General features: G+C 46.8%; 1 protein-coding gene across 2 annotated transcripts in view; it reads right to left on the reverse strand.

Annotated features, from left to right (window-relative positions):
- The window catches only part of AHCTF1 (AT-hook containing transcription factor 1), a 2,174,249-nt gene that overhangs the window by 1,385,536 nt on the left and 760,715 nt on the right, over positions 1-27,998 (reverse strand). For both annotated transcript variants that reach the window (XM_069607832.1, XM_069607831.1), the window contains exon 17: positions 26,833-26,932. In XM_069607832.1, the coding sequence (XP_069463933.1) occupies positions 26,833-26,932 (100 nt within the window). The remainder of the gene's footprint in view (positions 1-26,832; positions 26,933-27,998) is intronic.

Here is a 27,998-nt window from a genome sequence, read left to right on the forward strand (position 1 = left end):
TTTGGGAAACTTAAAATCCTGAGAAAGCTTTTGCCTCTACTCCCCCCCCCCCCCGCAGACAGTAAAACCACGATGGTCATGTCTACTATACTGGGGTCACTGGACTACTGCAACAGGATATATCTGGGGCAACCTAAATACCAGATACAACGTATGCAGGTACTCAAGAATTCAACAGCAAGACTGGCACTTAATGGACCCCGTCTGACCTCTGCAGCTCTTCTGCACCAACTCCATTGGCTCCCCATGGCGACAAGTATTGAGTTAAAGGTGTTCTGTGTCACTCAACGGTCTTTACACAATATAAGCCCAGAGTATTTGAAAAAGTGTGTCTCTCTGTCTGTGTCTCTCTGTCTGTGTCTCTCTGTCTGATCTGTCATTGGCTAGTGGGAGTTTTGACTGTTACCTGGCTTTTCGGATTAGAAGAGGACCCCAGCAACAAGTCCAGAGAGATCCTGGAAAAAAACAAAGGAGCCAAGTATCCTGTCCAGCTGCAAGGAGACCATGGACCCTTTGGAGGGAGGCCTGGCAAACACCTTCTCCTGCTGTCCTGGAAGAGCCCTGTCTTGTCGAAGATCCCCAGCAATTCTGCAAAGGAGCTGAGATCCTTGGAGTGGAAGGACCATCCATCTCGACATCAGCTCAAGAGTCCTTAGAAGAAGAGCCTTCAGTAATGCCCCTGGATGGCCCAGTGGCTGACCAGTTCAGAGTTTGGGCTACCATGCTGCAGAAGTGGTTCCGAGTTGAGACCTGGAAATTGGGGGATCCTCGGCTTGTGCTAGAAGACTCACCTCAGAGAAATGTTGGGGTTCCAGCATCAAGGGGACCAGAGATAGGAAGCAGAGTCTGACCACAGCAAGTGAATCCTACTGCATTACCGTGCATCTGTGGCAGTCATCCAAAATTGCTTTCCTGCGTCCAGTCCAGTGCTGAGAGGAGCCCTGCATCGAGTTCTTCTGCCTTCTCCAATCTGAAGACCTTGCACCAGTAGTTGTCACTGACCGGAGAAGTTCTCAAACCTGCATTCCCCTGGTCATCAAGAGCTTAGGTTGACAGCAGGAAAAGCAACCTCAGACCCTCTTCAGACGATCTGCCAAGTCCAAAGAAGAATCAGAGTAGGGGGGTGAGTTGAAACAATACTTACCTGAACCCCTAAATCCCCTTTTAAAAGTTCGGTAACTTTTAGAAACGTTTGGCTTCGCCATTGCTTATTCATGCAAGCACTCCGAAAGTTGGGGACACTTGTTAGTTAGAACAACTTACCGTTTGGAACTCTTCATTGGACCCCAGAACCCCGACACTAATGTTTTCCCATCTCACAAACTATATGGAACGTTGGTGAACTTTTGGGCACAAGACCCAACACATCTTAGGGATGCACTTCTAAAGTTAGTGTAATAATTCTGCGGACGTGTATTGCTGCATACTAATACTTACCTTCCTCTACAGGGGTTTTATATGTATTTTGCCCGACTTCAGCTATTGTGTAAATGTACCTTATTTAGTTTTGTGTAATAAAATTACATGCGAGCACTCATTTTTCAAAGTGCTGTATGGCCATAAATGGATACGTATTTTTGTAACATTGTCTAAGTGTGTTCCCTGACCTTTCACAGTGTGCTCATTGTGGACTCCTTACAAACTCACCACCTCTTGGGATTTAGCCTAGACTACTCTTCCACCTATCTTGAATTTGCTTGGCTACAGCTCCCAGAGTTGTCCCGGTCACTATCCTAGGTTGGCCATAAGGCCAGAGTATATAAAATCAGTTCTAACAGGGGGCCGGCAGTAGGTTGTGTGGATCCTTTAGGAATGTGTTCTGCCAGCGGTTGATGATACAGGTAGGGTATTAGAGGTGTGAAGAATGTGGTGAGGGGGGAGGTTGGTGGGGTAAGAAGGGGGGGAATTTAGACAAAGCTAGTGGTAGGTGGGTAAGGAGTCAACACGCACCTGTTCTGGAATTGGTAGGGCATCCAGGCCCGGACAAACACAGAGAGGTGAAGGGCTTGCTTGCAGGCCTTAGTCAAGGGCCAACTGTACCTGCCAGCTTGTTTCCGCTTCCTGGCGATGTGCAGATGCAAGTCAATCGGGTATTCCAGGCGGCAGGGGCCTCAGAGTGCTGGACTGCATCCTAGCAGTTCTGTGTGGGCAGTGTGTTCCAGGGCTACAATGGCATCCGCAATCTCAGAATGGAGTGCAAGCTCCTGTACAGCTATGGAGGTCCCGGATTGGCAAGTCTAGTGGTGGGCTCTGTGAGGGTTGATGTGTCTTGGTTGGGAGTAGCAGTTGCATAGCAAGGTGCGACTAACGCTATCCTAAGAGTCTAGAGCCGATTGCGGAGACTATCACATAGCAACCTTGTCATGCAGCACAATATTGAGGAAGCCTTCCCTTTCTTATCACTCAGGAATGTGTTCTGTGGCCATCGCCACAACCTCCCATAGAGTGTAGGAATACTTGGCATGGGCACACACAGCATTAATGGCCGTAAGTCCCATGCTACTCACCGAAAATACTCCTTTTCCAAGGGTGTCATCTCTTGTCATCCCCATCATGAGGGATTGCGGGATAGGCAGCCGTCTTTGAGGTTGGCGTGGCTGCCTGAACAACCAAACGTTCCAGAGTTGGACGTCTAGACAGAAAATCTAGGTTTATAATGGAAGATCTGTATTTTGTCACATCCTTATTTACTGCCCTGCGGGGATAGTATCCAGCTTTTTTCAGTTTTCCAATACACTGTTCTTCAAAGCTGTATGAAAAGGCAATACTGGATCTGTTGGAGGCCCATTATCAAGAATGTTTGTGAGATCATCCTTCTCATGTTCTGCTATAGATCTACTACAGCCTAAATACTCTTTGCCCCAGATCTTTAAGAGGCCCAATCACATCTGCTGTGGCAAACTACACTTCCGGCGAAGTATCTGGACCAAAGGCATCCTTCAAGGTGTCCACCAGGTCTTTTAACCTCAACTCCTCAGAGATTAACTCTTCGGGAGGACCTTGAGTCCCATACTCAAGCCAAGCAGAGGACTTCTCTCCACTTCCTCCTCATAAATTGAGCATCAACCTAAACAAGTCTTTTTTTTTAGATAAGGGCTTAAAAGTCGATGGCTTCAACGTCAATTGCTTCGAGGTCCAAGAGTACAATGCTGATTTCTTCAATGGAGCAGAGGGGGAAGGCAGTGGCTTTGTCTTGTCTCATGGAGTTGAATATCGCAACACCTTCCGAGGAAGCTAAGAGGACTTACCGCCCGGGCTCTTAAGCTGTTACGCTCACCTGGCTCCCACAGGGGTGTCGAGCGGAACTGGACAGCCACGGCTCCACCAACGTGATGCATAGTGCAGAGATGACTGACTGGACTGGCCCACATAGATTCGTCTGCTTGACGCGTAGAAGTAGTCTCCTAAAGACGGGGAAAGGGAATTAGCCACCCGTGGATTTGAGTATTAATACCTCACTGCGTCCCCACTTATCACTTCTGACATTCCCTTTCACAAAGCTCACCTTATAGTTTTGTATGATGAGCTCTCCATCCTGCGAAAAATGCAGGGGCGCGTTGATGGCCAGTTACTTCACTGGCTTGAGGATATTGGAAGTGTTCTGGACAAATCTTGGCTCCAAACCTCCGGGCGAAAGGCCGTAAGTATATAGTTCTAATGAGTTCAAAATCTCTGATTAATCACTCTTGTCCAATTCCTGGTTTCTTTTGCAGCTTAGACCCAAAAGATGATCGTCTTGTGGCAGCTGAAAGCGTTCAGGTAAAAGTCTATTTTGTAACACTGTCCAGTAAATGATGCCAAGGCTTAACTCGCTGCTTTCTCTTTTCTTGCAGGTGCAGCGTAGGAAGATTTGGCGTGCTGGTGGATAATACCTCCTGTGGTAAAATCAGGTAAGCATATGGTGGCAAGAGATTGTCCTCATTTGTTCCCTTGGCTCACCTTGTCGTTTTCTTGTCCCCCTTAGGCGCTGGAATACGGCAACCAGGTGATGGAGACAGCATCGGATCGTAGAGATGCTACGAGGAACGGTGAGTATGGCGCGGCGCTGCTGCTGGCGATGCAACGCGTTTAAAATGAAGTCCGTTTCTGGTTCGAAGATGCGCTGAATCTGAAATCAGGTAAGAAATCCTGTGAAGTTCTTGTTCTAACCTTTCTTCTTCTTTCCCTTCTTTCTAGGTGCTCTGGACTCGAGGCGGGCGTGGCAGGATGCTGACTGCAGACACGGTGAGCGTTACGCTGCTGGATGCAGAATAACGCGAAGCATGTGCTGCTCTTCGGGCGTGGTTTAAATAGCCTTCAAAGTAGTTCCAGGTAAGTATTCCTCCACAGCCACCTCCCCCCCCCCCCCCCCCCGAGTAACAAAATATTCCCTAAGATAAAATAGTCCCTTCAAGCCTCACATGGGCTTGGATGCTTGGATCCCTTGCAGCATGGTCTGCATCAGGTAAGTTTTAACATATGAGCCTGGCGCCTATGGCTCCAGGGACTGATGTCCCATATGAGCCTGTCGCCATAGGCGCCAGGACTGTACCCAGATAGCCCCTAACAGGGGTTGCTGGGTTTGCTCCAGGTAATATGATGCCTGCTTCCGGGGTTGATGGACTTGGTCTGGATGCCCGGGGGTAGGCATCATGACATAAGCGTGCAAGTAGATTTTGACGGCGCCCTGTCGGCCTCACGAGCCACGATGGGGTCAGAAGCCTTTTTCGGTTCACTCTGAGGTATGGGCGGAGCATGTCCGAAAGTGGGCTGTAAGCTGCCGAGGGACCACGAGTTAACGACGCATGGTGCCCTCTGTTGTCCAAAAGTTTCTGAAGCTGCAAGCAGGATATCAGATATATCAAAGATGAAGAATCCGTGGGGGACGATAATCCATTAGAAAGTATATTACAGAGAAGTAACTAATTTGTTATTCTAATGGATTCCTAACCGATGACAGCAGTGCGTAGATTTGGAGGAGAGAGGAGAGCAAGGGCACCACCTATACAATAAAAGTCTGGAGGACCACTATCAAAATAAGTATCCTGTCCAACCTGAGAAGCCAAGCAATATCGTTTTAGCAAACGTAGCTGCCTGGTGAATGTCGAGAACAGGTACTCCCGACTTGGTGAGGTACCAGTGAGTCCTCTGGTCCTGTGCGCATGTTCGTGTACAAGGTGAAGGGGTAAACACTGCTACCCCTGGCTGATGAGCCGCTAGGCCTAGAGACTTAGCAGTTGCCTTAAAGGACTGACATTTCTGCAGGAACTCATCAGCTTTAGCCCCACCCAAATAGTTGCCATGAAACGTCACGTCCAGAAGTTTAGACTGGCCCTCTAGAACAAAACAAGAGGTCCTCAACCACGAGAACCTCCTCAGAAATGTCCTTGTGGCCATCGTAGGAGCCACAGTCAGCCCTTTACCGGCCTGAAAGAAGAATTTGATGGGATGCCTGCTTGCCCTTCTTAACCCGGGTTTCAAAGCCCTCCCCTTTTTCATCTGCAGGGAGGTGCTCTGCAGCCCATGAAGTAGCAGTCAAAGACCAAAAGAGAATTTGGCCAAGATAAAGGAGGTGTTGATGGCCCTCGGGGTCAGGCTTCTTGAACCAAAATGCCTTCCTTTCCCAGGCATCTATACTCTCTTGCACTCCTTGTTCATACAGAAAGAAAAGACAGCCTTCAGGCACAAAGGGGCTGGCTGGAACTCCAGACTCTCTGAGGAGGAATGTGAAGATCAGAAAGACTGATCAGAAGACACTTCCCTGGCCCAGAAGATAATCGGTCCGCAGTCAGGAACAAAGGCGGTTTGGACCATACTTCAAAGACCTGGGCGCCTTGTGTGCTGGGTTAAAGGGTAGGAGGAGATGTCTCGGCGGACCTTCATCAAGATTGTCTGTTAGTGTGAACTGCATCTTAGGTCTTGAAGGGGCTGCCAACCGTAACGATTCAACCACTTTAGTCCTCAGGCATGGAATGAAGCCTGAGCTTTCCATGGGATAGGTGCAGGGAGAAGGTCTCACTCTGGAGAAGTGTCCAGTCCACTTGCAGGTCAGCTGCAAGATTGAGCAAGTCCCCTTCCTCCAGAAAAGTCCCTTACTTCTCGCTGGCATAAGGGTTCCAGCCCAAAGGTGATGGAATCACCTTCCTAGTCGTAAATGTCGTCCATTCGAGACATAACCCTGCCCCTACGGAGCAGGTGTACGCACATGAAATCTTGTCACCCAGAGAGCAGTGCAGTGAGGAGCTGAATCCGGAAGACCAAGCTGTGCGTTATAGACTGGTCCAAGCCCGTTGCAGCGATGGGCGAGCCTAAGGGCATAAAGTCACTGCGTTTTGCAGGGTCGGGGCCTGCTGATCCAAGCGTGTGCACTCCAGACATCGTTGAGGTCAAAGCCACGAGGACTTGGCAAAGACACCAAGCCTCTTGAGCCAATAGTAAGTAAGGAACTCTCTTTCTCAAAGGCAAAAGAAGAAAGATATTTGGCCCCTGTTTCTTTGTGGAAAATGGTAAAGTTTTGCCACCCACTTTCAAAGCACCTTGGGGTGCATAGACTTTAAACTACCTGCAATCCTGTGAATCGTGCTCCTGCCTGAGAAGTATAGACAGATCCTGTGGGGGTTGGAGACTGACATTTGATGACAGCAGTTGACCTTAGTCTTTGCCGGATTCAGCATGGCATTAAATGAAAAGGGTAATAATTTCTAATGAATCGGTGCCCCTGAAGCGGGCACAGTGCTCAAGGTCACAGGGTGCAGTGCCTCAATATAAACTGGCCCAACTGTTATTTCCTGTGTGGGGCGCATAGAGGCATCGGGCAGAGCAATCGCAGTGCCGTGTTGAGCCCCTGGAGGCGGAGAGTGTGCGAAGACTAGCTGCGCTGGGAGGTAGATGTAGAATCCCTGAGAGGAAGGAATCCATTAGAAAGGCATGGACTGACACTACAGACATGGATTTCCTCAAAGCAGCCGAGGTCACATCAAATGACAGGGTAGCATACTCCTAATGCATCTGACCGACCAAAAATCTTAAACAATACCAATTTTAGTGCAGTATCTGCACATGGAAAAAGGCACCCTGAAGGTCCAGGGACCTCATTCAATCTTAAAGGTCCAGAAATTGAAGGACCCGAGCCAAAGTGAACATTTTGATCTAGTCCTTCAGGAAAAGTTGAACAACCTATAGTCGTAAATGTGTGCAAGTCTTCCATCCTTTTTTGGGACCAGAAAATTCCAGCAGAACCAACCCCCTCCCGCCTCTGGGATGGCAGTAGCCTTTGGCAATGGTCTGAAGCACACAACCTAAGGTTATCCTATTTTAGGATGGATTTTCAGAATCAAACGTGTGGGTAGATTCTGATGGTGAACAGGAAAATAATCTCTAGCCAAACTATCAAGGTAGTGTGACTGAGCAGTAAGGCTTAGAATTAAGTGTGGGGATGGTTAAGGGTCAAGTTAGGCACACAGAGCACTCTTAATAATGCAAGTTAGTATGTATAAAAGTACAAAATGTATTAGGCCTTGAAACAAACTCATTGAAATTAAAAAGTACACAAGTGAAACCACTGAAAATATGTACTTTCAACATGGGGTGCTCTTGCTAAAGAACACCAGCACTTTACTTTTTAGACAGATTCAATTAATGTCACAAGGCGAGTACCCTTGGCTTGTCAAGACGGGATGAAGACGTCTCTAAATCTGGCATGGGAGGCCCAAACATGGATAAATCCAGAGCCAATCCTACACCAGAGGTGGGTGGTGGCAGTTTAAGGGGGCCCTACGTCTGCTCCACCCCGTCGCCTCTATGCCAGCCTGTGTATGTGTGCAGTGCCCCTTCGTCTGACAAGTGCCTCCAAAGTAAGATGCTTGCCAGTTTTTCCTAGAATCAACATCCAGGACCAGGACGACAACTGGCAGCGAGAGCAGCCACACAGCACCAAACGCAATCCGCAATGCGAAACCAAAGAACAAAAAGTGAGAACAAAAATCCCACATCCAACACTGCTAGCAGTCGAATGATTGAATCGAAGGCATACTGAAATGAGAGCAGAGAGAATCTATGGCCAGGCTTGCGCAGAGGGGTTCATAAAGAAAGTAGGAAGTTCGATTGATTGGTTCACATGCAATTACGAGATGAATTTAGGTGAAAAACGAGGGTGTTTGTGCAAAACCACCTTATCTTTATGAATCGTCACAAATGGGACCAGAACTGAGAGAGCTTGCAGTTTGCTAACGCTCCTTTTAGAGGTAATGGCTACCAAGAAGGCAGTCTTATAGGTAAGGGCCTTAAGACTAGCCTTATGCATTGGTTCAAACGGAGGTCCAATTAATCTTGTGAGAACATTCAAATCCCATCAGGGATTTGGGTTGGAAACAGGAGCGTGTAGTCTCTTTACCCCGTCCAAGAAGGCCTAAATCACAGGTATCTTCCACCATGAAACCTTGCTTTGATGGGATATATGCAGAGAGGGCAGCAAGGTGGACCTTTAGGGAATTAAAAACAAGTCCCGAGTACTAAAGGTGTGTCAGATTAAGGACTATAACTTTAGGTGACCAGTCAATAGGGTTGATGCTTTTAGTATTATGCCAAAACGTTTCCATTTATTGGAGTAACAATGCCTGGTGTTAGATTTCCGTGCCTCTTTAAATATATCCATACATCTTTGAGGTAGTTGGAGGAGCCCAAACTGACTTCAGGAGCCAAGCTGCTAAGTTGAGTGTTTGGGGGCACGGATGGAGTTTTTTCCCCCCCAAGGTCTCGTGAAAGCATGCTGTACGGACAGGGCAGTTTCCTGGGAGGAGAGACTGACATTGTCATGAGGGTTTACAGTGATTTTTTTTTCCGAATGCCATTATGTCGAAAACATTTTATTTTGCCTTAAAAAAAAAATATTTAGAATGTCTTTATTTTTAAATAGGGCCCCCCCCCCAACCCCTGTTTTTTTTTTTACCAAATGGGGTTTTTTTTCCACTTACGAAACAAACAACAACAACAAAAACAGACATTCGAAAAAAAAATTGGCAAAATGTTTGACAAAATTGTATTTCGAAAAAATGTTTTCAAAAAAATGACCGGATACCTGTCATGAGATGAGAGAACTGTGGCTGTCGAGCCCACATTGGAGCAATCAGGATCACAATGACTTGTTCCTGGTGGATCTTGTGCACAAGCCTGTTCAGAAGAGGAATTGGGGGGGGGGGGGGGGTGAGGTGGGGAGGGAGGGAGGGAATAGGCAAATCTCCCGGACCATGTTATCCAGAGACTGTTCCCTTTGGACTGCCCCTTAGGGAACCTGGAGGTGTAGTCTGGGCATTGGGTGTTCATCAGAGTCGCAAACATGTCTGTCTGGAAAACACCATTCTGCGAAGACGTTGAGCAGAATGTGCTCTTGCAAACGCCACTCGTGTTCTACAGGTGGTTGCTAGACTCTGCTGAGCAAGTCTGGCAGAAGATTGTGTTCCCCTGGGACATGTTGTGATAGTAGCAACATGTTGTGTTTGAGTGCCCGTTTCCAAATGTTCTGGAATGGTTTGGAAAACCCTAGAGTGAGTGCCGTATTGTCTGTTCAGTACATGGCCGTGGTGCTGTCTGTAAGGACCAGAACCGTCTTCCCCTGAAAGTATGCTAGGAAGGCCTTTAGGGCTTTGAACACTGCGAGTAGTTCAAACAGGTTGATACAATAGGATGCTATTGATGGGGATCACACGCTGTGCGCTGTCTGTTGAAGGAGGGGAGCTCCCCACCCCGATAAAGATGTGTCCTTGGTGAGAGTGACCTCTACTGCTGGGGTGGTAAAGAATTTCCCCTGCAGAAGGTTTTCCTTTGCTTTGACACCACAGCAGACACTAAACGAGGGCTGTCAAGACAACCACTAGATCGTCCCACTGGCCACTGGCCTAACACCATTGGCTCGAGAGCCACTCCTGCATGGGATGCATGCGCAGACTGGCGTCTGGCACTAGGAAGACGCAGGACACCATCATTCCCAGCAGCCGCATGGCTCTGCATACGGTTACTCAGCAACTGGCTACATAATGAGGGATCTGGAACAACATGTTTTGAACCCTCTCATTGGAGGGGAAGACAAGACAGTCTTCTGTCCAAATCAGGGCCCCTAGAAACTGTTTAACTTGGCTGGGGACCAGACTTGATTTCTTCTGGTTGATATAGAACTCTAGATTGAAAAGGATATTTATGGTCTTCCGGGTACTCCTCAGACATGATCCGTATAAGTATCTGGTTATGAGCCAGTCGTCGAGTAAAAGGATACACAGGGATGGACTGTGTGCGCAAGTGAACTGCCACTTCCGCCAGTACCTCTGTAAACACCCATGGGGGTGAGGAAATGCAAAGGGGAGAACCTTGAACTTACAGTAGTTGTCCTCTTTCTTGAACCTGAGGTACTTGTGTGCTGGCAACATTGAAATATGAAAGTATGCATCTTTCATGTCCAATGTGACCATGTAATCCCCCTGATGCAACAGCGGGATTACCTCCTGATGAGGTGTCATCCTGAACTTTTGAGGTTTGACATCTTTGCTTGCAGGACGCAGATCTAAAACAGGGTGCATTGTTAGATCCCTTTTGGGTACAAGAAAGTATATTGAATAAATGCCCATGCTTACCTGCTGATGAGGGACGGCTTTGCTCGCTCCCTTTTCTAGAAGAACCTGGAACTCTTAGCAGATGCTCTGATGACAGTTATATGCTACTGAGTGGATGGTAGCAGGGCGGCTGGAGGAATTGGATGCAGTGCCCATGTGCGATGGTATTGCGTACCCACTGTTCTGAAGTGAACCCCTCCCATGCGTGGGTAAACGATGTTAGACGTCCCCCGACCAGGGAAACATGGGAGGGAACCCGTGCTGCCGAGTAATGTAGTGGTTGAGGCTGGGAAGCCTCTGTAAGCAGAGTTCCTTTGTCTGACTTTCCCTCGCCGAAATCCCTGCTGTTATGAGGACTGGAATCCACTGGAGGTACCCTGACTGGAAGACCAATGGGTTCCTCCTGAACCGTATTATCCCAATGGGGAGCAGGAGAAAGACTGGCCATGAAAGGGCCAGCGATTATGAAAAGCACCTCGCTGGACGAAGAGTTTGGCTGAGATCTGATGGAAGTAATTGTAAGGTCTTGTGCTCCTTTTTAGCAGTTTCCAACGCCTCATCGACCACCCTAACGAAAAGGGCAACATCCTCCAGCAGTTGATTGATGAGGGAAGCCTTGGTTTCTGGCTTAAATCCTGAGTTCTTCAGCCGGGCATGGCGTTTTAGAGTGCCGTGTGCAAGGATACGCCGCGCTGTTTCGGCAGATTCTAGGGTGTTTTTAGGAATATTGTGCGTGACCTGTCGTCCTTCTGCAACTACGTCTAGATGTTGGGTGCGGGTGAGTTCCGGGTTAACTCTGCAGGCCCTCTTGGACAAGTCCTCATTGAACATCACTATAGCTCGCTAGGAGCGTGTTGTTGGCAATTGTTAGGGAGAATTCTCATAAATGGTTGATTTCCCTTACATACTGAGTCCCCCAGCAGCTTTGCTGGATTTCTAGGATTTCTTTTTTTCACCTGGTAAGAGTGTGAGCCTTTTTTTCCCCACTTTTACATGCGTTTTGCTATGTGCATTTCTACTTTGTGCGATCTTGGGCACTGGAGCCTCACCTACTCCATGTGCACCACTTTTTGTGTGTGTTGCACAGCACCTTCAGTGCAGTGACACAGGGTTGTCTTTGAGACTTCCCTCAGACTCAATTTTTCTGGGGCTGACTACTATCCCCCAGAAAATGGTAAAGTTGCCATTAACTTTATATAGTCACTTTAAACCACAGACCCAGTACACCCCATCTTACATGGAGTATTGGAAAGAGTGAACTCTTACCCCTTTTTGTCTGTGCCTCTTGGAGCCTTGTTTCGCTCCCTTAACATTAAGACTTGGCTGGTGGCAGTGGTATCTACCCTAACTTTTCTACCGCGGTTATCTTACATAACGTGGTAATGTTTTAGGCTATTATATTAGCCTCGAACATGAAACCTGCTTGACCATGTGCGTTTCATTTTGGCTCCAGCTGGGTTTAGTCGCCATTTCTTCCTTAAGGCGCCCGATAGTCTAGGTAGGCAGGATGTGAGGGAGGGATCTTCGGACCCCTGCCATGGGTTTCTTTGGTAACCCAAGTCGCACTGTTGTCTGATTGGCTAAGGGGACTGGCCTTGCCAGGCCAGCCACCCTGCTGTGTGATTGACAGCCAGGCTGTATGAATGGGGGGAAACTGCATAAAAAAGCAGGTATCTGTGACTAAGCGCAGAGTCGCCACTGGAACGGAACCAACGAGGAACTGGAAGAAGAGGACCCCTACGACGACTGAACCGCCCGGTGAAGCCCTGCTGCAGGTCCGAATCGCCAAATCCAACGGCAGAGAATATCCTCCAGGAAACTACTTCCCTTGAGCTGGTGGGACCAACCAGTTCGCCCAAACTACAAGCTAGGACCCCTCCTCTGCACGAATTCGCTGTACAGAGCTACAGTGGGCCGGATAGCCAGGAAAGCCAGACCCTGCTTGGGTTTTAAGTAGCGCACCTTTTATTCGTTGTTTGGCGCTGCTGCTGGTTTCTTCCCTGAGTAGTGCAGGACCCTCCAGTCTTCCAACTTCTGATCAGTCCAACAGTCGCTTCAGGAACCGTGAGCCTGCAGGAACTACCAGGAACATCTGACTCCGCTACAGCCCCTCTCCGTTTCAAGGTACTGTGCAAATCCGGTTGTGCGTTTCGCTCAGCCGCAGTGAAAGTGTTTGAAATCCTTCTCCATTCCGAGGGCTTGTCCTTCTCTTCTCTTTGAAGTAATTTTTCTACCGACCAACCTCGTCCGGAATCTGTGCCACGAAATTTACCGCAAACTACCCTGAACTGTGTGATCTTGAGCAAAAGACTTTTGACCTATTGACTTTGGCTCTAAGCCTTTTCTAGCTGATCTCCTCACTGTAGTCGCTCGTGTTCAATTGCCCTGAGTATTTACCTGTTCGTTTTGCCTAATTTCTAATAACTTTGTCTTTCACTCCAGTTTAAATTGCTGGAGTGCCATTTTGCTCCCACTTCATTTTGTGAGCTTAACTTGTCTGGGATTTAAGGGAAGTGGTGTGGTATATTTATGATTGTGATTTTGACCTCGCTAGTATAGTGAAATGTTATACAACTGTTGATTAAATATATATTCTTTTACTTAGAAACCTTGAGTCAGTGTTTGCCTGAATCATAGTGATTGCTGTCCTTTGTGTAACTATTTGTACTGATCACTTACTCTTGAGATAAGTCTGGCTGCTCCGCTACTGCTACCACTATAACTGTGTAGTAAGGCTTGTACCAAAGGTGAAATTGTACTGTCACTTGTAGTCTTAATTGTGTGTAATGTTCCCAAAGGGTACTGAATATAATTCTGCCTAACAGCAATCTAGGAGCAAAAGGCAGCATAGGTGGTGACGCATTTGCAGAGAGCCCACAACTTTTTGCAATCCTTACCTGGAGGAGACTCCGACAAGGATAGCAGCACTCCTGCCCTTTTCAGTGTTGTTGTGACGACATGGGAATCCAGGACTACATGGCTTCTGATATACAGACGGTCTGATGGCGCTGGTTCGGAACATCTGCTCCACTCCAGGGTTGAACACACGAGTGAGCTAGGGCGTCAACAAAGAGGGGGCTAGGAGTTTCTTCGCCGAGTTCAACAGGGGGATAGCCTGGATGATGGGACCTTTTCTTTAAAGATGTTCGCCACAAAGTGATGGCTTCTTGGTTGGTGATTCAAAATGAACAGCCGCCGTTGTTCATCTGGGTCGTTCAGAAATACATTCACCTGAGGATCCTGAGGACGGTGTTCTTCCAAGGATGATATATGATATGATCGTTTATGATCATTTATTTATATAGCGCCTATACATAATGAGTTTCAAAGCGCTTCAAGGCAAGGGAGGGAACAAGGGGAAAATACAACCACATTCTTACAGGCCATGAACAGTAAGGATGTGAAATTAACTATCATACTCGGCCTGACGACATTTCAGATAGTGCAAGAGCTAAGACATAGATAAGGAAGGGAGGGGGAGAGTGGGAAGGAAATGGAAACAGGCGATTACCGTACTAGGCCTGACGACATTCCTGGTAGAGCCGGAGAAAAACAAAAGGTGAGGGAGAGGGGTGCAGAAAGGAAGGGGAGGAACAAAACAAGCGACATGCAAACTGTGCACCTTGTGAAAGGAGTCTCTCTGACTTCTGATGGACAGGAGGAATCAACAGACCTATGGCGTTTGAGAATGTCATCAAAGTGGCTTGAAATGAATAAACTCTGCCATTTCAGTACATACAGGCCTCAAATGTATCTCTGGTCCACCCAGAAGAGCCCGAAACATCAGGAGGAGGAAAGGGCTGGGCAGTTGGATCTGAGTCCTGCTGCAGGGTCCTGGAAGTTTGTCAAATGCACCGGCTTCGGCACGTATTTCACCGCGCGCAGGCCACAATGGCGGGTGCACAGAGGGCGTTGAATATCGACAGCTTTCTCGGCGGATAAGTTGTTGAAAGCATAGGGATTGTGTGCTGCAATTTCCCGAATACACTGCCGGCGACATCCTCGTCGGGCCCGACACGTGGGAACACAAGGGTTCCACTGTTTCGGTCAACAGCCTCCAAATCAGAGCCATGGCTGCCGACAGACTACTCATCCGAGGCGACGGTGGGGGAGTGACTCTCGAGGCCGCCCACCGCTTTGTGCGACTGTCTTAAGGTCTTGGGATGAAAATAAGTTTGCAGGCCTTGCAATGCCGCTCGTTGGGCATCTTTCCAAGGAAATTTGCTGTTGCAAGCCATGCAGAATTTAAAAGGTGTCTTCTCCATAGCAGAGGGAGACGGTAGCCAGACCAAAGAAAAGAGAAGACGAGGGGCAAAGAAGAGGCATTCTCAAGAGAAATTCAGTAATAACCGGGCCCACTATCCCTACTGTGAGACTGGGCCGGAGAGCCAAGGCCGAGTGGCAATCAGTAGCCGAGCATTCAGCATAAGGGTCGTTGGCGAGGCAGGATCAAGCATCGAGTAGCCATCGAGAAGGTAAGCGCAAACCGCTTAAGAATTGGATCAGCAACATTAACTCTTACAAGCTCTACACTTGTGCGAGCAACTCAATAGGCGGATAAAAACAATCTGGTGGGACCTCGACGTGTGAAGGATTTTGCGTACAGTACGCATCACGTTAGGGATAGTGTTACAGTCACGCCCATGTCGACTTCCCTTTTCGATCTTCGAAAAAAGATGCAATACTCTGCGATTATCACAAGATGTCGAACTATATGCACGGCATAGGATTCTAAGCAGATTCACCATCATCAGAAAAAGGGGTGCAGAGTGTCAGGAAAGATTTCTCTTTTAGGCAACCTTCCCCCCATATTCTATGGACCCCGAAACCTTTTGATTTTGACCTCTCCTGACTTTTTACAGAGAAGTGAAGCCTTCAGCTAATTTTGACATCGGGGTAACTGATCGGTCCTTCAGATTGTCAGCACTGGGAAACTATGTTTCGTCTTTCTACTTTTTTTGGTACCTTTGCTTACTGTGGGGATACTTTTGCATCACTGTAGACTTTTGTATGTACCCAAGGACTAGCTTATGGCAGCAGTTGCATTTGTACTATATCTGCATTTATTTTAGTGTGCTCCTAAACGTTGCTAGTGTCCCAAAATGACCATGCCACATTTTTTGCTTGTCCTTTGGCCATATTGTTTCTTGGACTTCTTCATGCCCCCTCAAGTAAGGAAAACCCTAATATGGTCATGTATTTGCCCAGGATAGCTGCTGCTTTTACGGGCTAGTGCATGGGATTTGTGTGTGGACCCCATGAAGTGGTTCGAAATTATAAATTTTTAAACATTTATAGTGCGCAGACAACACACTGAATCGAATCCTGGCGCATATGGAACTTAACTAGCACAAGTAGAGAATCTGTCAGTTACTTATATCCGATCGCAAAAATTACCAATTAAGGACAGGGAGAAGCATAACTATTTAAATAGGTGAGTCTTCAGACCTGCTCTAAAGGTCAGTTATGAGTTTTCCCTTCTTAATTTCAAAGGCAAGCTGTTCCATAGTCTGGGACCAGCAACTGAAAAACTGCAATCACCTCTTGTCACACATTTCGACCTCGGAACAGTGAGCAAGTATTGATCGTCTGATCTTAAAGCCAGTGTATGTCCCAATCCACAAACTGGCGCTGTAAATTCTAGTGTGCATGCAGGAAAGAAACCCAGATTGGTCCCTGATTGGACCACTGCTGGCTGAGTCAGTGGTGCAGATCATTGCTATTGGAGGGCTGAGTTTGATCACTGACCTGAATTTAGGATAAGGAGTTGTTCTACAGCCACTGCAGGAGATCAACAACAGAGCCAATTATCCTTTGTAGCTGTGCAGCCGACTGAAGACCCGTAGACAACTCCTGAAGAGGCCTGGTGATCTTTCCTGCCACTATCCTGGGGAAGCCCTGCTGCACTACCTGATCTAAGAAGGCCTTCGTTGGTGCTTCGACACTTGGACTGGTTGGACCAACCAGTTTCTACGTGTTCTCGCGTTCCTGCAGCTTTGAGCCTTCAGAAGTGTCCCTGGAACACCCGCTGGACTAACCAGCACTGAATTAGTCCAGAAGCATTGCTGTTTCAGCTTAAAATGTGGTAGTTGCCAGCTTGTCCTACAAGACACCACCTTACCAATTTACAGCTTCCTAGCATCAAGGTATCCTGTCCTGGAAGATCGTCTTTGTTCGCAACTGAAGAGACACCTGCTGTCGGCCGTATGCTGTGACCGTCGCTGGAACCGGGTCCCTTTCCTCTAGTAGCGTGTCCTAAAGAGGCCTGAATCAGTGCCTGCTACATTTCTTGTTCCAAAAGGGTTGCACTCAGCTCCTGGACCTACCGGATCCAACGGCGGAAAACCTATTTATTACATTGCCTCACTTTTTAACCGTTTACTTAAAAAGCTGTTCTAAATGATAGAAAAAGTAGGTTACTTAACTGTAAAAGCCTTGCAACTTTAAAGACTGGAGGAGGGGGGGGGGGGTTCTGTACTCCTGCTCTCTATATGGTAGAGGAGAGGCACAGAGGACCTCAGCCAAGATTCTCTATTGTTGGTAGCAATGGACGAGCAATCAAGGTCTAGCTTCTCAGGAGGTGATGCGGGCTGGTTCTTAAGTACAGTGTAGTCCCCAAGCACCCACAAAGGAATGTCCGCACACTGTATTAGTTAAAACACAGTCTTTATATAATGAAGGTTCAAGGTTATATATAATCACAATAACTCACTTTGTGCTCAGTTAATCTACAATGGCAAATATATACAGTTCTAAGTGGTACCACAATTATTATCAGATTTCATTAAAGTGCATGAACTGTACTCTGGTCAAATGTCACACAAATCAATTAATAAAGGTAACCAACAATAGACTTTGGAGGAAAGCAGTTGGTTAGAACAATTGGCAGAATACAGGCCCCGTTTACCTAGACATAGCTCTGGGTGGAGATTCCCCCCCCCCCACCTGGGCAACCTGTAAGATAAAGATATACCACAAGCCCAGTCCAGATATTGTTCAATAAGCCTTATTTCCTTCTAAAGTGTTTCTACCATTCCAATGTACCTGGAATAGCAGAGTTCCTCGAGGAGGCGTCAAGGGATCCTTCTTGAGTGACTCCCTTTAAAGCAGGAGCCACAGATCGTCGATGGGCCTCGAAGAAAGTGAACTTGCCGTTGAGAATCCTCGATGGAAGTTCGGCGGTGTAGAGGCAGCAGCTCCGGTCCTGGCGGTGCTCAAAGACGTCCTGCAAGGATGAGGCATGCAGGGCACCTCGATGTCGATAGTTCAGGACCACAAAGAGTTTGTGAAGAACTTTGACCCAGCAAGGGCGTCGAGTCGTCCGGCGCCTCTACGGTCTTTGGGTGTCGGGAAACCCACCAGCGGAGTCTCATCGGCGGCCCGACTTTCTCCGGCGGGACAAAGAGGTCGGCGGGGCGGTCGAGAGATTCCTTTGATTCGAATGTCTTTATCAATGGAGCGTTGCGGCTCTGGTCGTCGATGGCACAGCGTCAAGCGGTCACAGCTTCTGGGCAACACTGCTTTGACGGGCCTCCAGCGGTTATAGCAAACCTGCGAACCCTGGTCGACGACGGACAGAATGTCCAGTCCTTCTCTTTGTTCTCCTCGGCGGGGTCAGGTTGGCAGCCTGTCGAGGGTCTGACTTCCAGGGAGTTTTGGCGATTGTTAGTGGTGCTCGGTGGTCCCTCGGGAAGAGGGCGCCTAACCAGGTCCTCTCTTGAATCAGACTTAACGTCACGGCGGCTTTCAGATTGCGGTGAAGCTAACAGCAGTCAACCTTCTTCCTCGGGCTTGGCTTCGAGATCAAGCATCAGTTTTGACTTCAGCTTCTGACGATTTCTAGCAGTGAGAGGCCTCCAGATATACTGTTGATCTCCCATTCATTCTGCTGGGTCACACTCAGGCAACCAATCACTCAGAAGGGCATACAGTGCATTCAGGCCATTCTCCTCCCTCTCAGATACTCACAACAAGGAATGTGTATTGGGACAAATACCCAGCCTTTCAACACTACACACTGCATTCATACCAGTTTCGGGCAGGGCTGCCTCAGTCATTGTGTTTCATACTAGAAACCAGACATCCACAACAAGAAGTGCATATTGGTCACACACTCCATTCACCCAGGTCCCACCCATAGAGTTTACCCACAACATAGTCACTCTGAAGGCTCCAGCCAGTCTTGCCTGGACTTCCCTACAATACCATATATGGATCTTCCACCCAATAGCCAGTCAGGGACAAGGGACAGGATCAGGGCTTCAAGAGGCCACAGGGGCCATCTTGTTTCCTATCAGGAATCAACTGATTCCGATGGCAGGGCCTGGGTATCCCAAAATGGAGGATACTCTGACAACCTGTCAAATTCAGCATGGAGCTGCCACCAGCCCATACCCTGCTCTTGGGGCCACACACATACAGTTGCCCATACACATACATTAGGGGCACAGGGTTGTACCCCCACCCATGGGTGCCATAAGGGTATCCCATGGGTCTGTACACCAAACAAAAAAACAAAAAAAGAGCGAGCTGCACTGCCAGGAGTCCCACATGGACTCCTGGGCACAATATAATACAGAACACAAATGAAAAAGGACTACAGGACAAGGACAGGGAGGCCCTGTCCCTCCAATGCATTTCCAGCATCACAGCGACGTCTTATGGAAAATATTTCACCAGCACAAGAACAGTTCCTTACTTTCTGCCCTCTCTTAAAGGAACTTTGTGACTTTTGGGCACAAGGCCCCATTCACCTCTCCTGAAACAGCCTTGATCACTCCCCACGCTTACCTTAACTGGGTTTGGTTACCCTGTTGACTATAACTAGGGTTGCCTCCTGAAATCTGTCCACCAGGCCAGATTTGAGAAATCCATCTCAACACAGACTTCTACATAGACTACACTAACCTAGGGGAACCCCAAGCAAATCCCTCTCCTCCACCCTGTACACTGAACTCCACGGGCAGCCATCGGGCTTGCGCGACAGAACCGCAGGGAAAATAAAAGGGGCTGGCCTTAACCCACCAATTGTCATCTTTGCTGCTTGTAACCTGCCGTGGAAGGAAGGATCATATTAGCCAGGGAAAGTGGTCCAATGGCGGGGGGAAGGCAGGGGAGTATAACAAAGAGCAACAGGCAGGAGGAAGGTGTGGGTTGTTCAGGTGAAGTCTGAGGAGGTTGCAGACCAAGAGAACAGCTGGAGGAAGCAGAGTGAAGAGGTGATTCCCGCAGCAGATGAGATATTGTTTAATAAGCGCAAGTGATACTGCATGATGAATGTGCGAGGGAAACCGGTGTTGCTAGGAAAAAGAAAAGTGTAGGAAGTGTTTGCATGAGGGAAATGGAGGGTGTCTGAAAAGGAGGTGGGGCTTGGACTAGTAGTTGTTGGAAGGGGGCGAGTAGTAGTGCTAAGGAGGTAGCAGTAGTGCAGAGGAGGGTGCAGGAGTGTCTTGGAGGAAGTAGTCACACCAAAGGGTAGAGGGAACCAGAAGGACTGAGAAAAATCAGAGGTACAAAGGAGGAACGCACAGTGTGTAAAAGTAGAGAAGAAAAGTGGAACTGGAGGGAAAGGAGTACATGGGTGTGATGGGAAGGAGACTGAGTCGGGCTAACTGCAATGTACAATCCATCACCTCTTTAGAATACCAACCACTGGTTAGAGTAGGGAGAATCTAAGAAGACCCTGAGAGAGTCTAAACAGAGAACGTGTCTGCCTTTAGGTCATCATTTCCAGTATTATATCAAACCTAGACAGTAGGGAGAAAGAAGCAATATACACTAACCTGGGGTTTAGGGATGCCTGGGTGAGGGGGGGAAAAAGAGGGATAGAGGGGGGATAGAGGGGGGAAAAGAGGGATAGAGGGGGTAAGAGGAATAGAGGGGGGAAAAGAGGGATAGAGGGGGGGGAAAAGAGGGATAGAGGGGGGAAAAGAGGGATAGAGGGGGGAAGAGGGATGCAGAGGGATAGAGGGATAGAGGGGGGAAGAGGGATAGAGAGGGGAAGAGGGATAGAGAGGGGAAGAGGGATAGAGAGGGGAAGAGGGATAGAGAGGGGAAGAGGGATAGAGGGGGGAAGAGGGATAGAGGGGGGAAGAGGGATAGAGGGGGGAAGAGGGATAGAGGGGGGAAGAGGGATAGAGGGGGGAAGAGGGATAGAGGGGGGGAAGAGGGATGAAGGGGGAAAAGAGGGATGGAAAAAGAAAGGAAAAAGAAATGGGGTTGAGGGGGGAGGAGAAAGAGGGAGAAAGAGGGAGAAAAAGAAGGAGTAAAAGAGGCAGTCCCACCCAGAATTTAATAAAAGCCCTTGAACCGTTGTTGAAATATTCTTTAAGGTATCTGTGATAGTAAGAACACTAGAAAACTGCAATGCAGTAAAGCAAATTAAGAAACAAAAGGTAAGTCAAATAACACCAGTTAAAACCTAGTAAGTATCATGAGAACAGTTAAAAACACCTTTACAATGCCTTACTATCACTGAAAAAAAAATCCTTTCCTGCTTAAGAAGACTGGGTATAGTGCCCCAAGTGTCACAAGTCCTAAAGTTAGCGTTTTGTTATAAAGTTTTTGATTTCATCAGAAACCACACATGTGGTTTCTGAATCCGCTGTGCTCACTTTGTGCATTGGTCCCTTTTGAGAGAGGTCTATGGGTTGCTGGTGCAGAGGTCACTTTTCAGTGTCCGGATTGGGTCTGGTTAATCATTGGTTCCGCTCTCTGGTGAGATGGTTCCTTTGACTGGACAGTTGGATGACCCTGGCATGACCAGAAGACCAGTACAAAAAGAAAGCTCCACACTTTTAGAAACTGCGCCACTTATATTTAGGGTGAAAAAATGTGTGTTTATTGAGTTGCCCTCTGCGATAACATGTTTCGACACACAGGTGCCTTTTTCAAATCAGGGCTAGTATTAACTGATAAGATAAGGCATTACTTTGTGATCAAAGGTAATGCATCAATCAACATTGTACAGTCATTTAGCATACATTGTGAAGAATAAAAAGTAAACAAAATACAACATTTTGTCACAAATGACGTTTCAAGTCACAGACAAACAAGGAGGGGTGTAGAGGGAGGAGGTTTAAGGTAAATATAAAGATAGAAAGAGAAAAACATGAATAAAAAATAAAAAATGGAGAGTGAAAACAGAACCGGAAAATCATGTTAGTACAAATATGTAATATTCCTATATTGCGTACATATAGTGTATGAAGTGGGAAATACAGATTCCTTACCTATCATCCATATCAAATGGTTTTTCAATTCAGTGTTGCTACATGAAAAAATCTTGGGTTTAATCCCCCTGTAGAGAGTCATATTTCAGATCAACATTAACTGCCAGTGGGCGCACTGTTTAGGCTTTCTCCTATGTAGTCAGAACACTTAGTATGATATCGCATCTCAGAGCTGATTTCGAACATGTCACCAATTTCATGAATATAGTTAGAAGAAAATATATACACAATTCCAAATATTTCCCCTGTTTAATACGTGGGGACACAATCACTATCGTAACTGGAAAAATTGTTAGCGCTGGGGGAAACAGGAGCCGCACAACAAACGCGCGTCTGGCCGCCGCGGCACTCGAAGGCACCGCGGACGCCAGCGCACAATCGCTGCACGGATCCTCCCCCTCGAGACAACCCATTTCATTAGATATTGTAAAAAAGGCACAAATAAAGTTTGTAGCTAAGTATCACGTCGGGATAGGTAGGTGTCTCACCTTAAACTGGCTTACAATCTCCTGCCGTCTGAAGCCGCATTTGCAGCCCTGCATGGTGTTTGTGTAGGTTACCGTGGCAACTAACAGTCCTCCTTTGGTTTCAATCAAGTGTTGCCTCCTGTTAAGTCAACATGGGCGCCATCATGGAGCCGGATCCCCTGCACTGTTTAATGCATGGTAATAGCTCAAGATCCCCATTTCCAATACGGATGGGGGTTGTAAAGAGACAGTTTAAACAAATATATCCAGCTCCGAGATGGCGCCCATGTTGACTTAACAACAGGAGGCAACACTTGATTGAAACCAAAAAAGGACTGTTAGTTGCCACGGCAACCTATACAAACACCATGCAGGGCTGCAAATGCGGCTTCAGATGGCAGGAGATTGTAAGCCAGTTTAAGGTGGGACACCTACCTATCCCGACGTGATACTTAGCTACGAACTTTATTTGTGCCTTTTTACAATATCTAAGAAATGGATTGTCTCGAGGGGGAGGATCGGTGCAGCGATTGTGCGCTCGCGTCCGCGGTGCCCTCGAGTGCCGCGGCGGCCAGACGCGCGTTTGTTGTGCGGCTCCTGTTTCCCCCTGCGCTAACAATTTTTCCAGTAACGATAGTGATCGTGTCCCCACGTATTAAACAGGGGAAATGTTTGGAATTGTGTATATATTTTCTTCTAACTATATTCATGAAATTAGTGACATGTTCGAAATCAGCTCTGAGATGCGATATCATACTAAGTGTTCTGACTACATAGGAGAAAGCCTAAACAGTGCGCCCACTGGCAGTTAATGTTGATCTGAAATATGACTCTCTACAGGGGGATTAAACCCATGATTTTTTCATGTAGCAACACTGAATTGAAAAACCATTTGATATGGATGATAGGTAAGGAATCTGTATTTCCCACTTCATACACTATATGTACGCAATATAGGAATATTACATATTTGTACTAACATGATTTTCCGGTTCTGTTTTCACTCTCCATTTTTTATTTTTTATTATTCATGTTTTTCTCTTTCTATCTTTATATTTACCTTAAACCTCCTCCCCCTACACCCCTCCTTGTTTGTCTGTGACTTGAAACTTCATTTGTGATAACATTTTTAAATGTATTTTGTTTACTTTTTCTTCTTCACAATGTATGCTAAATGACTGTACAATGTTGATTGATGCATTACCTTTGATCCCGAATTAATGCCTTATCTTATCAGTTAATACTAGCCCTGATTTGAAACAGGCACCTGTGTGTCAAAACACGTGTTATCGCAGAGGGCAACTCAATAAACACTAATAATTTTTTCACCCTAAATATATGTGGCGCAGTTTCAAAAAGTGTGGAGCTTTCTTTTTGTACTGCTTTTTTCGAGGGGTTGGGGCGGTTTATTCCCTTTTCTTTGCCCACACTTAACTGCGACACATTTTTGAATTCCAAAAAAACAGGTTGGCGCATGGACTTATAAGTCGGTTACCAAAAGCCCCAATCTTTTCTATGACCAGAAGACCATATGATGCTGATGACCTCAGCAGACCCCCAGGACACAATGCGGGCAAAGTCAATGAAAACTGCAATCAGGTGGTGGAAGGAGACCTTTGTGGAAGAGACAAAGAAGGTCATGCAAGGCCCCTCTTAATGCTGGAGAGCTGAAACAACAGTAGCAGGTCCATCATCTCAAGCTGAGAATCTACAGAGTTGCAGGTTCGCACTCGGTACGGAAGCCAAAGCAACAAAGTAGCCCAGGAGAGAGCAGGTCATTCCACAGCATGGTCCTGGGACTCTTCCAACTGATACCATGGGCATGATCCTATAGCTGGTTCGTCAAGAGAACAAAGGAGCAGGGCTTCACCGGGTTTGGAGATACTGCTGGTTGGCTGCAACGACAATCCACGGGTCTTCAACAGAAGGAACCTCTTCAAAGGGTTCTTAGTTCCAACAATGATCTGAAAAATGGCTCGGGAGTCCTCCTTTAATCCAGGACTCAAGCTGGAGTCGCCCCGAGCCAACGAATGGTAAGGATCTGCACCATTCAAACTGGCAATGGTTGTCCAATCATGGACAGCCTCAGGTCATTTCTTCTGCCCCCCCCCCCCCCCCCCCAACAGGCACAGTTTGGCCAGGATGCAGACTGGGAACAACTGTCCCAGCCCTTATATCCACCCACAAATAAACACTGTTGCTGCTTTACCTGGGAATGCTGAGGATTTGCCCATGAAAGGGATTTTCATGTATACCAAGAGGGCAGGAAGAAGGCTGAAATACAAGCTGGCCAAAGCACAGGCAAAAATCTTGTGGCACTGCCAGTTTAGAGTAAATGGTACGCTAAAAGGCGGTATGTACTAAAGTGGTAAAGTGCAAAATGCACCCGAGAAAAAAAAAAAAAGAGGCACAGTAAAAAATGATCTGCTGCTGCCAGCATGTTGTGGACACATCATGTAAGTAACCACAAAGTTACCAAAAACAAAGTTAAAGGGACACAAGGTATGCTTAATGCACTTCACTAAGGTGAAGAGTGCAGTGTAAAATAAAAATTTCACAATGGAGAAGAGAGTACTCCAGCACTGATGGCTATAGGGACTGATCAGTGCCCCCAAAACAGATGAGATTAGCAAGGTAAGTGAAGTAAAAAAGGGCTTCACTTGTCTCCAAATGTCAGGACGGGGTCAATACAACAGCAAAAAGTTGGGGCTCAATTGATGTCTGGAAGGAAAGCAGCAAGAAGAAAATATTTCCTGAGCACAAGCATCTGAAACAGCTCTTTGCAATAGAGAATTTCCACTGACTAACACAGAAGAGATCTGATAAGAACTTTAATAGCAACCAAATCCTGCAGTCCAGTTTTGAAACAGATACAGAAGTAACTTGAGGATTTCAGTCTGCTTCCCCCTTTACAATCTGGTTTCAGATCTTGTCATGGCTCTAGTGGAGGACTGGGATGACTCACTGACCTTGGCAGAGTCTGGGGCTCGCTCTTTATTGGTGCTACTTTACCTATGTGCTGCCTTCGACACAACTGATTTTTCCATTCCATGGTCTCGCTTTTACAGAGGTGGTAGACACGGTCCCGGGTGCACCAAAGTTGTTTCATGATTTCTAGGTCAATGTAAGGATGGTGCTAGTCGGGGGACTCAGTGGTCCATTTTGTGCACCACTTCCTGGGGAGTCACTGCTATCTCCAGGTTTTCTGCAATACATGTCAACCTGCTCCTAAACCTGATCAGACCTTTTGGAATGGCCTGACATATGCAGATGACAACCTGATATATATGGCTGTGGATGGCAGGCCAGGCCAGATAGACGCAACATCAATTTGTTTCATGGTGTTGGGGGGCTGGATGATGAACTATCGTCTGCAGTACAACACAGTGTGAGGTTTTCTTCTGTAGAACGCCACGAATTCTTAAACATATGACATCACAAAACAACCATCCAGTCATCTTTCCTGATAATGACTAAAAAATCTAAAGGTTGTACTGAATACAGAAATAACTGTCGAGCCATGTGCAGCACTCAGGTAAATTGATTTTTTCAACAAACTTGATCAAATATAGTATATTCCCAACCCACACAGGCCCTAGTGTACCAATTTTTCATTCAGATTATTGTAATTTCTTAAGGAGGGCCTAGTAACCTAGTTACAAATCACCCACAATGTTGCAGTAACACTGGTATTTCACCTGCAAAGAAGGGGGTCAGGTCTCCTTCTTTAGAAGGTCATTACATTGGGTTCCTGTTAGCACCAATATTATTTTTAAGCTCTGAAGGCAGAAGTGCACCCATGGCTTCAATAGAAGCGACTTGAGAAGATTTTTTCCTACACTTAGTCCCATCCTGTTAGATCCCAGGGCAATAGATGCTATGGATTCTGTAAGAAACCAGAGGGTATCCTCACACCTACTCCCCTTCGATCCTCTGCTCAGGTGGCTAGGGAAAGGCGATCGATTTTAGATCCTTACGCTCGGGTGGAGATGCGAGGGAGGAACACCTGGGTGGAGGGTCCTTAGGGATTGGGTAGAGGATATCCGCAGGCAAGACATGGTATGCCTTAATGAGAATCAATCACACCCTCCCCTCTGCCTTTAAAGGCTGTTGTAAACCATCTTTCCTCAAACCCCCTCATTTAAACCATGATAGTACTGGGATGAGGAAGAGGCAACTAAGTAGTGAACACTAACAGCTCATTTCACCGGTATGTAGTGATTATATCGAGAACAAGACCCGAAACGGGGACATGCCAATCTCTCATCAAAGCTCTCGCTCACCGTTCATCGTTCATCCATCATCCATCATCTTGGCCCTCACAATACCTAACATTTTGTGATCCTCTACATGTTGGAATATTCCTTGGATTATGGTCCTGTAACATTACTTTGAAAGATGCTATTCTGTTGTGCCCTCAATGTCCTTCCTATGGTACACTTTGGCCTTTAAGAGAATTGTACTTACATGTGGAAAGTTACTTATAAGCATAAAGTTAAAAATAATTAAAAACACCTGTCAAGTTTACATGTTCATTTCTTTGATGAGCTTTACCTGGAGAGTCGTTCAAGTTTCTGTCGACGTCCCATATAGTAGTTCTGGAGTATGTAATAGTCATAAGTAGGCCTCTGCAACTGCATATCAGCAGCTATATCTATTAAAGAAAAGAAAAAGAATCCACACATGGGACATTTAATCCAATGCACAAACAGGACACATACATTGGGTGCACCAGAGTGTTTCACTATGGATAATAGATCCATGAGGAGAATATTCTATCACTTTTGCCCACTGAAGTGAATTGCATATTTGGTCTGCAATGTACTAACAAGGAGACAAATCTGTTGCAACAGTTATCAGCAAAATCTATTTATTTTGTTACTTGTGCGTTTTGTTGAGCGTGACATTAACTGTCAAGTGGAAAAGATTCTTTTAAACCCCTGTTAAAGGAGTGGGGGCATCTAGGAAAACCTAGACAGAGCGGTTTCCTTAAGCTTTCTTTGGCTCACTTAGTGACAGCAGTGGTGAGCAGTTAAGGCGGTCACGTAAGCGAGTAACAGATCTGAAAATCTACTTCATATTGTATAAAAACAGGTAACAGTGTTGGTGTAGGTTTGAGGTAAGTAATGCAGGCTCAAAATGGTTTTAGTTGCATTCTTGAGACTTGACCCTTCTTGCTGGGTTCAAAGATCAAGATCAAGTTCAAGGTCAATCAGGTCCTTCGGTTATGACAATTCGCCCCCACAGTAAAAATGAACAGACAAGGATTGGCTTCTGAATGGGCGAGAGGGAGACTACGGTTTAAGAAAATTGGATCCCTCGAAGTAAAATACACAAGGATGAAGAAGCCCAAATGAGGCAGAAACATGTCTTGTGCAGGAAGGATGTGATGTAGCAGTTGGCGATGGACTGCAATATGGTTTTGCCACTTTGATAGTGGAAAACCTAGTGGCCCAGAGAAATTCCAGTGGAACGGATTCATTAAAAATCTTTCTAATACTAGAGTTTTGTACATGCAACGCTATTGCGCCACTTCCCGAGATTTAAAAACTGGCATTGTGAAAGCCGCCATTAAGTCAGAAAGTTAAATACAACTGATATTTGTGCAGAAGTTAGTGACAGGGGCAGGGGTTTGACCCTGTTCGCAGTGAACAGAGACCCCTCCCAAACTGGAATAGGCGGCCAACCAAGGCATATGCCAGGACCAGTCCTAGGTACTG

Source organism: Ambystoma mexicanum, chromosome 4q, assembly GCF_040938575.1.
Source record: "Ambystoma mexicanum isolate Mex_15411 chromosome 4q, UKY_AmexF1_1, whole genome shotgun sequence".
Taxonomy (NCBI): Eukaryota; Metazoa; Chordata; class Amphibia; order Caudata; family Ambystomatidae; genus Ambystoma; species Ambystoma mexicanum.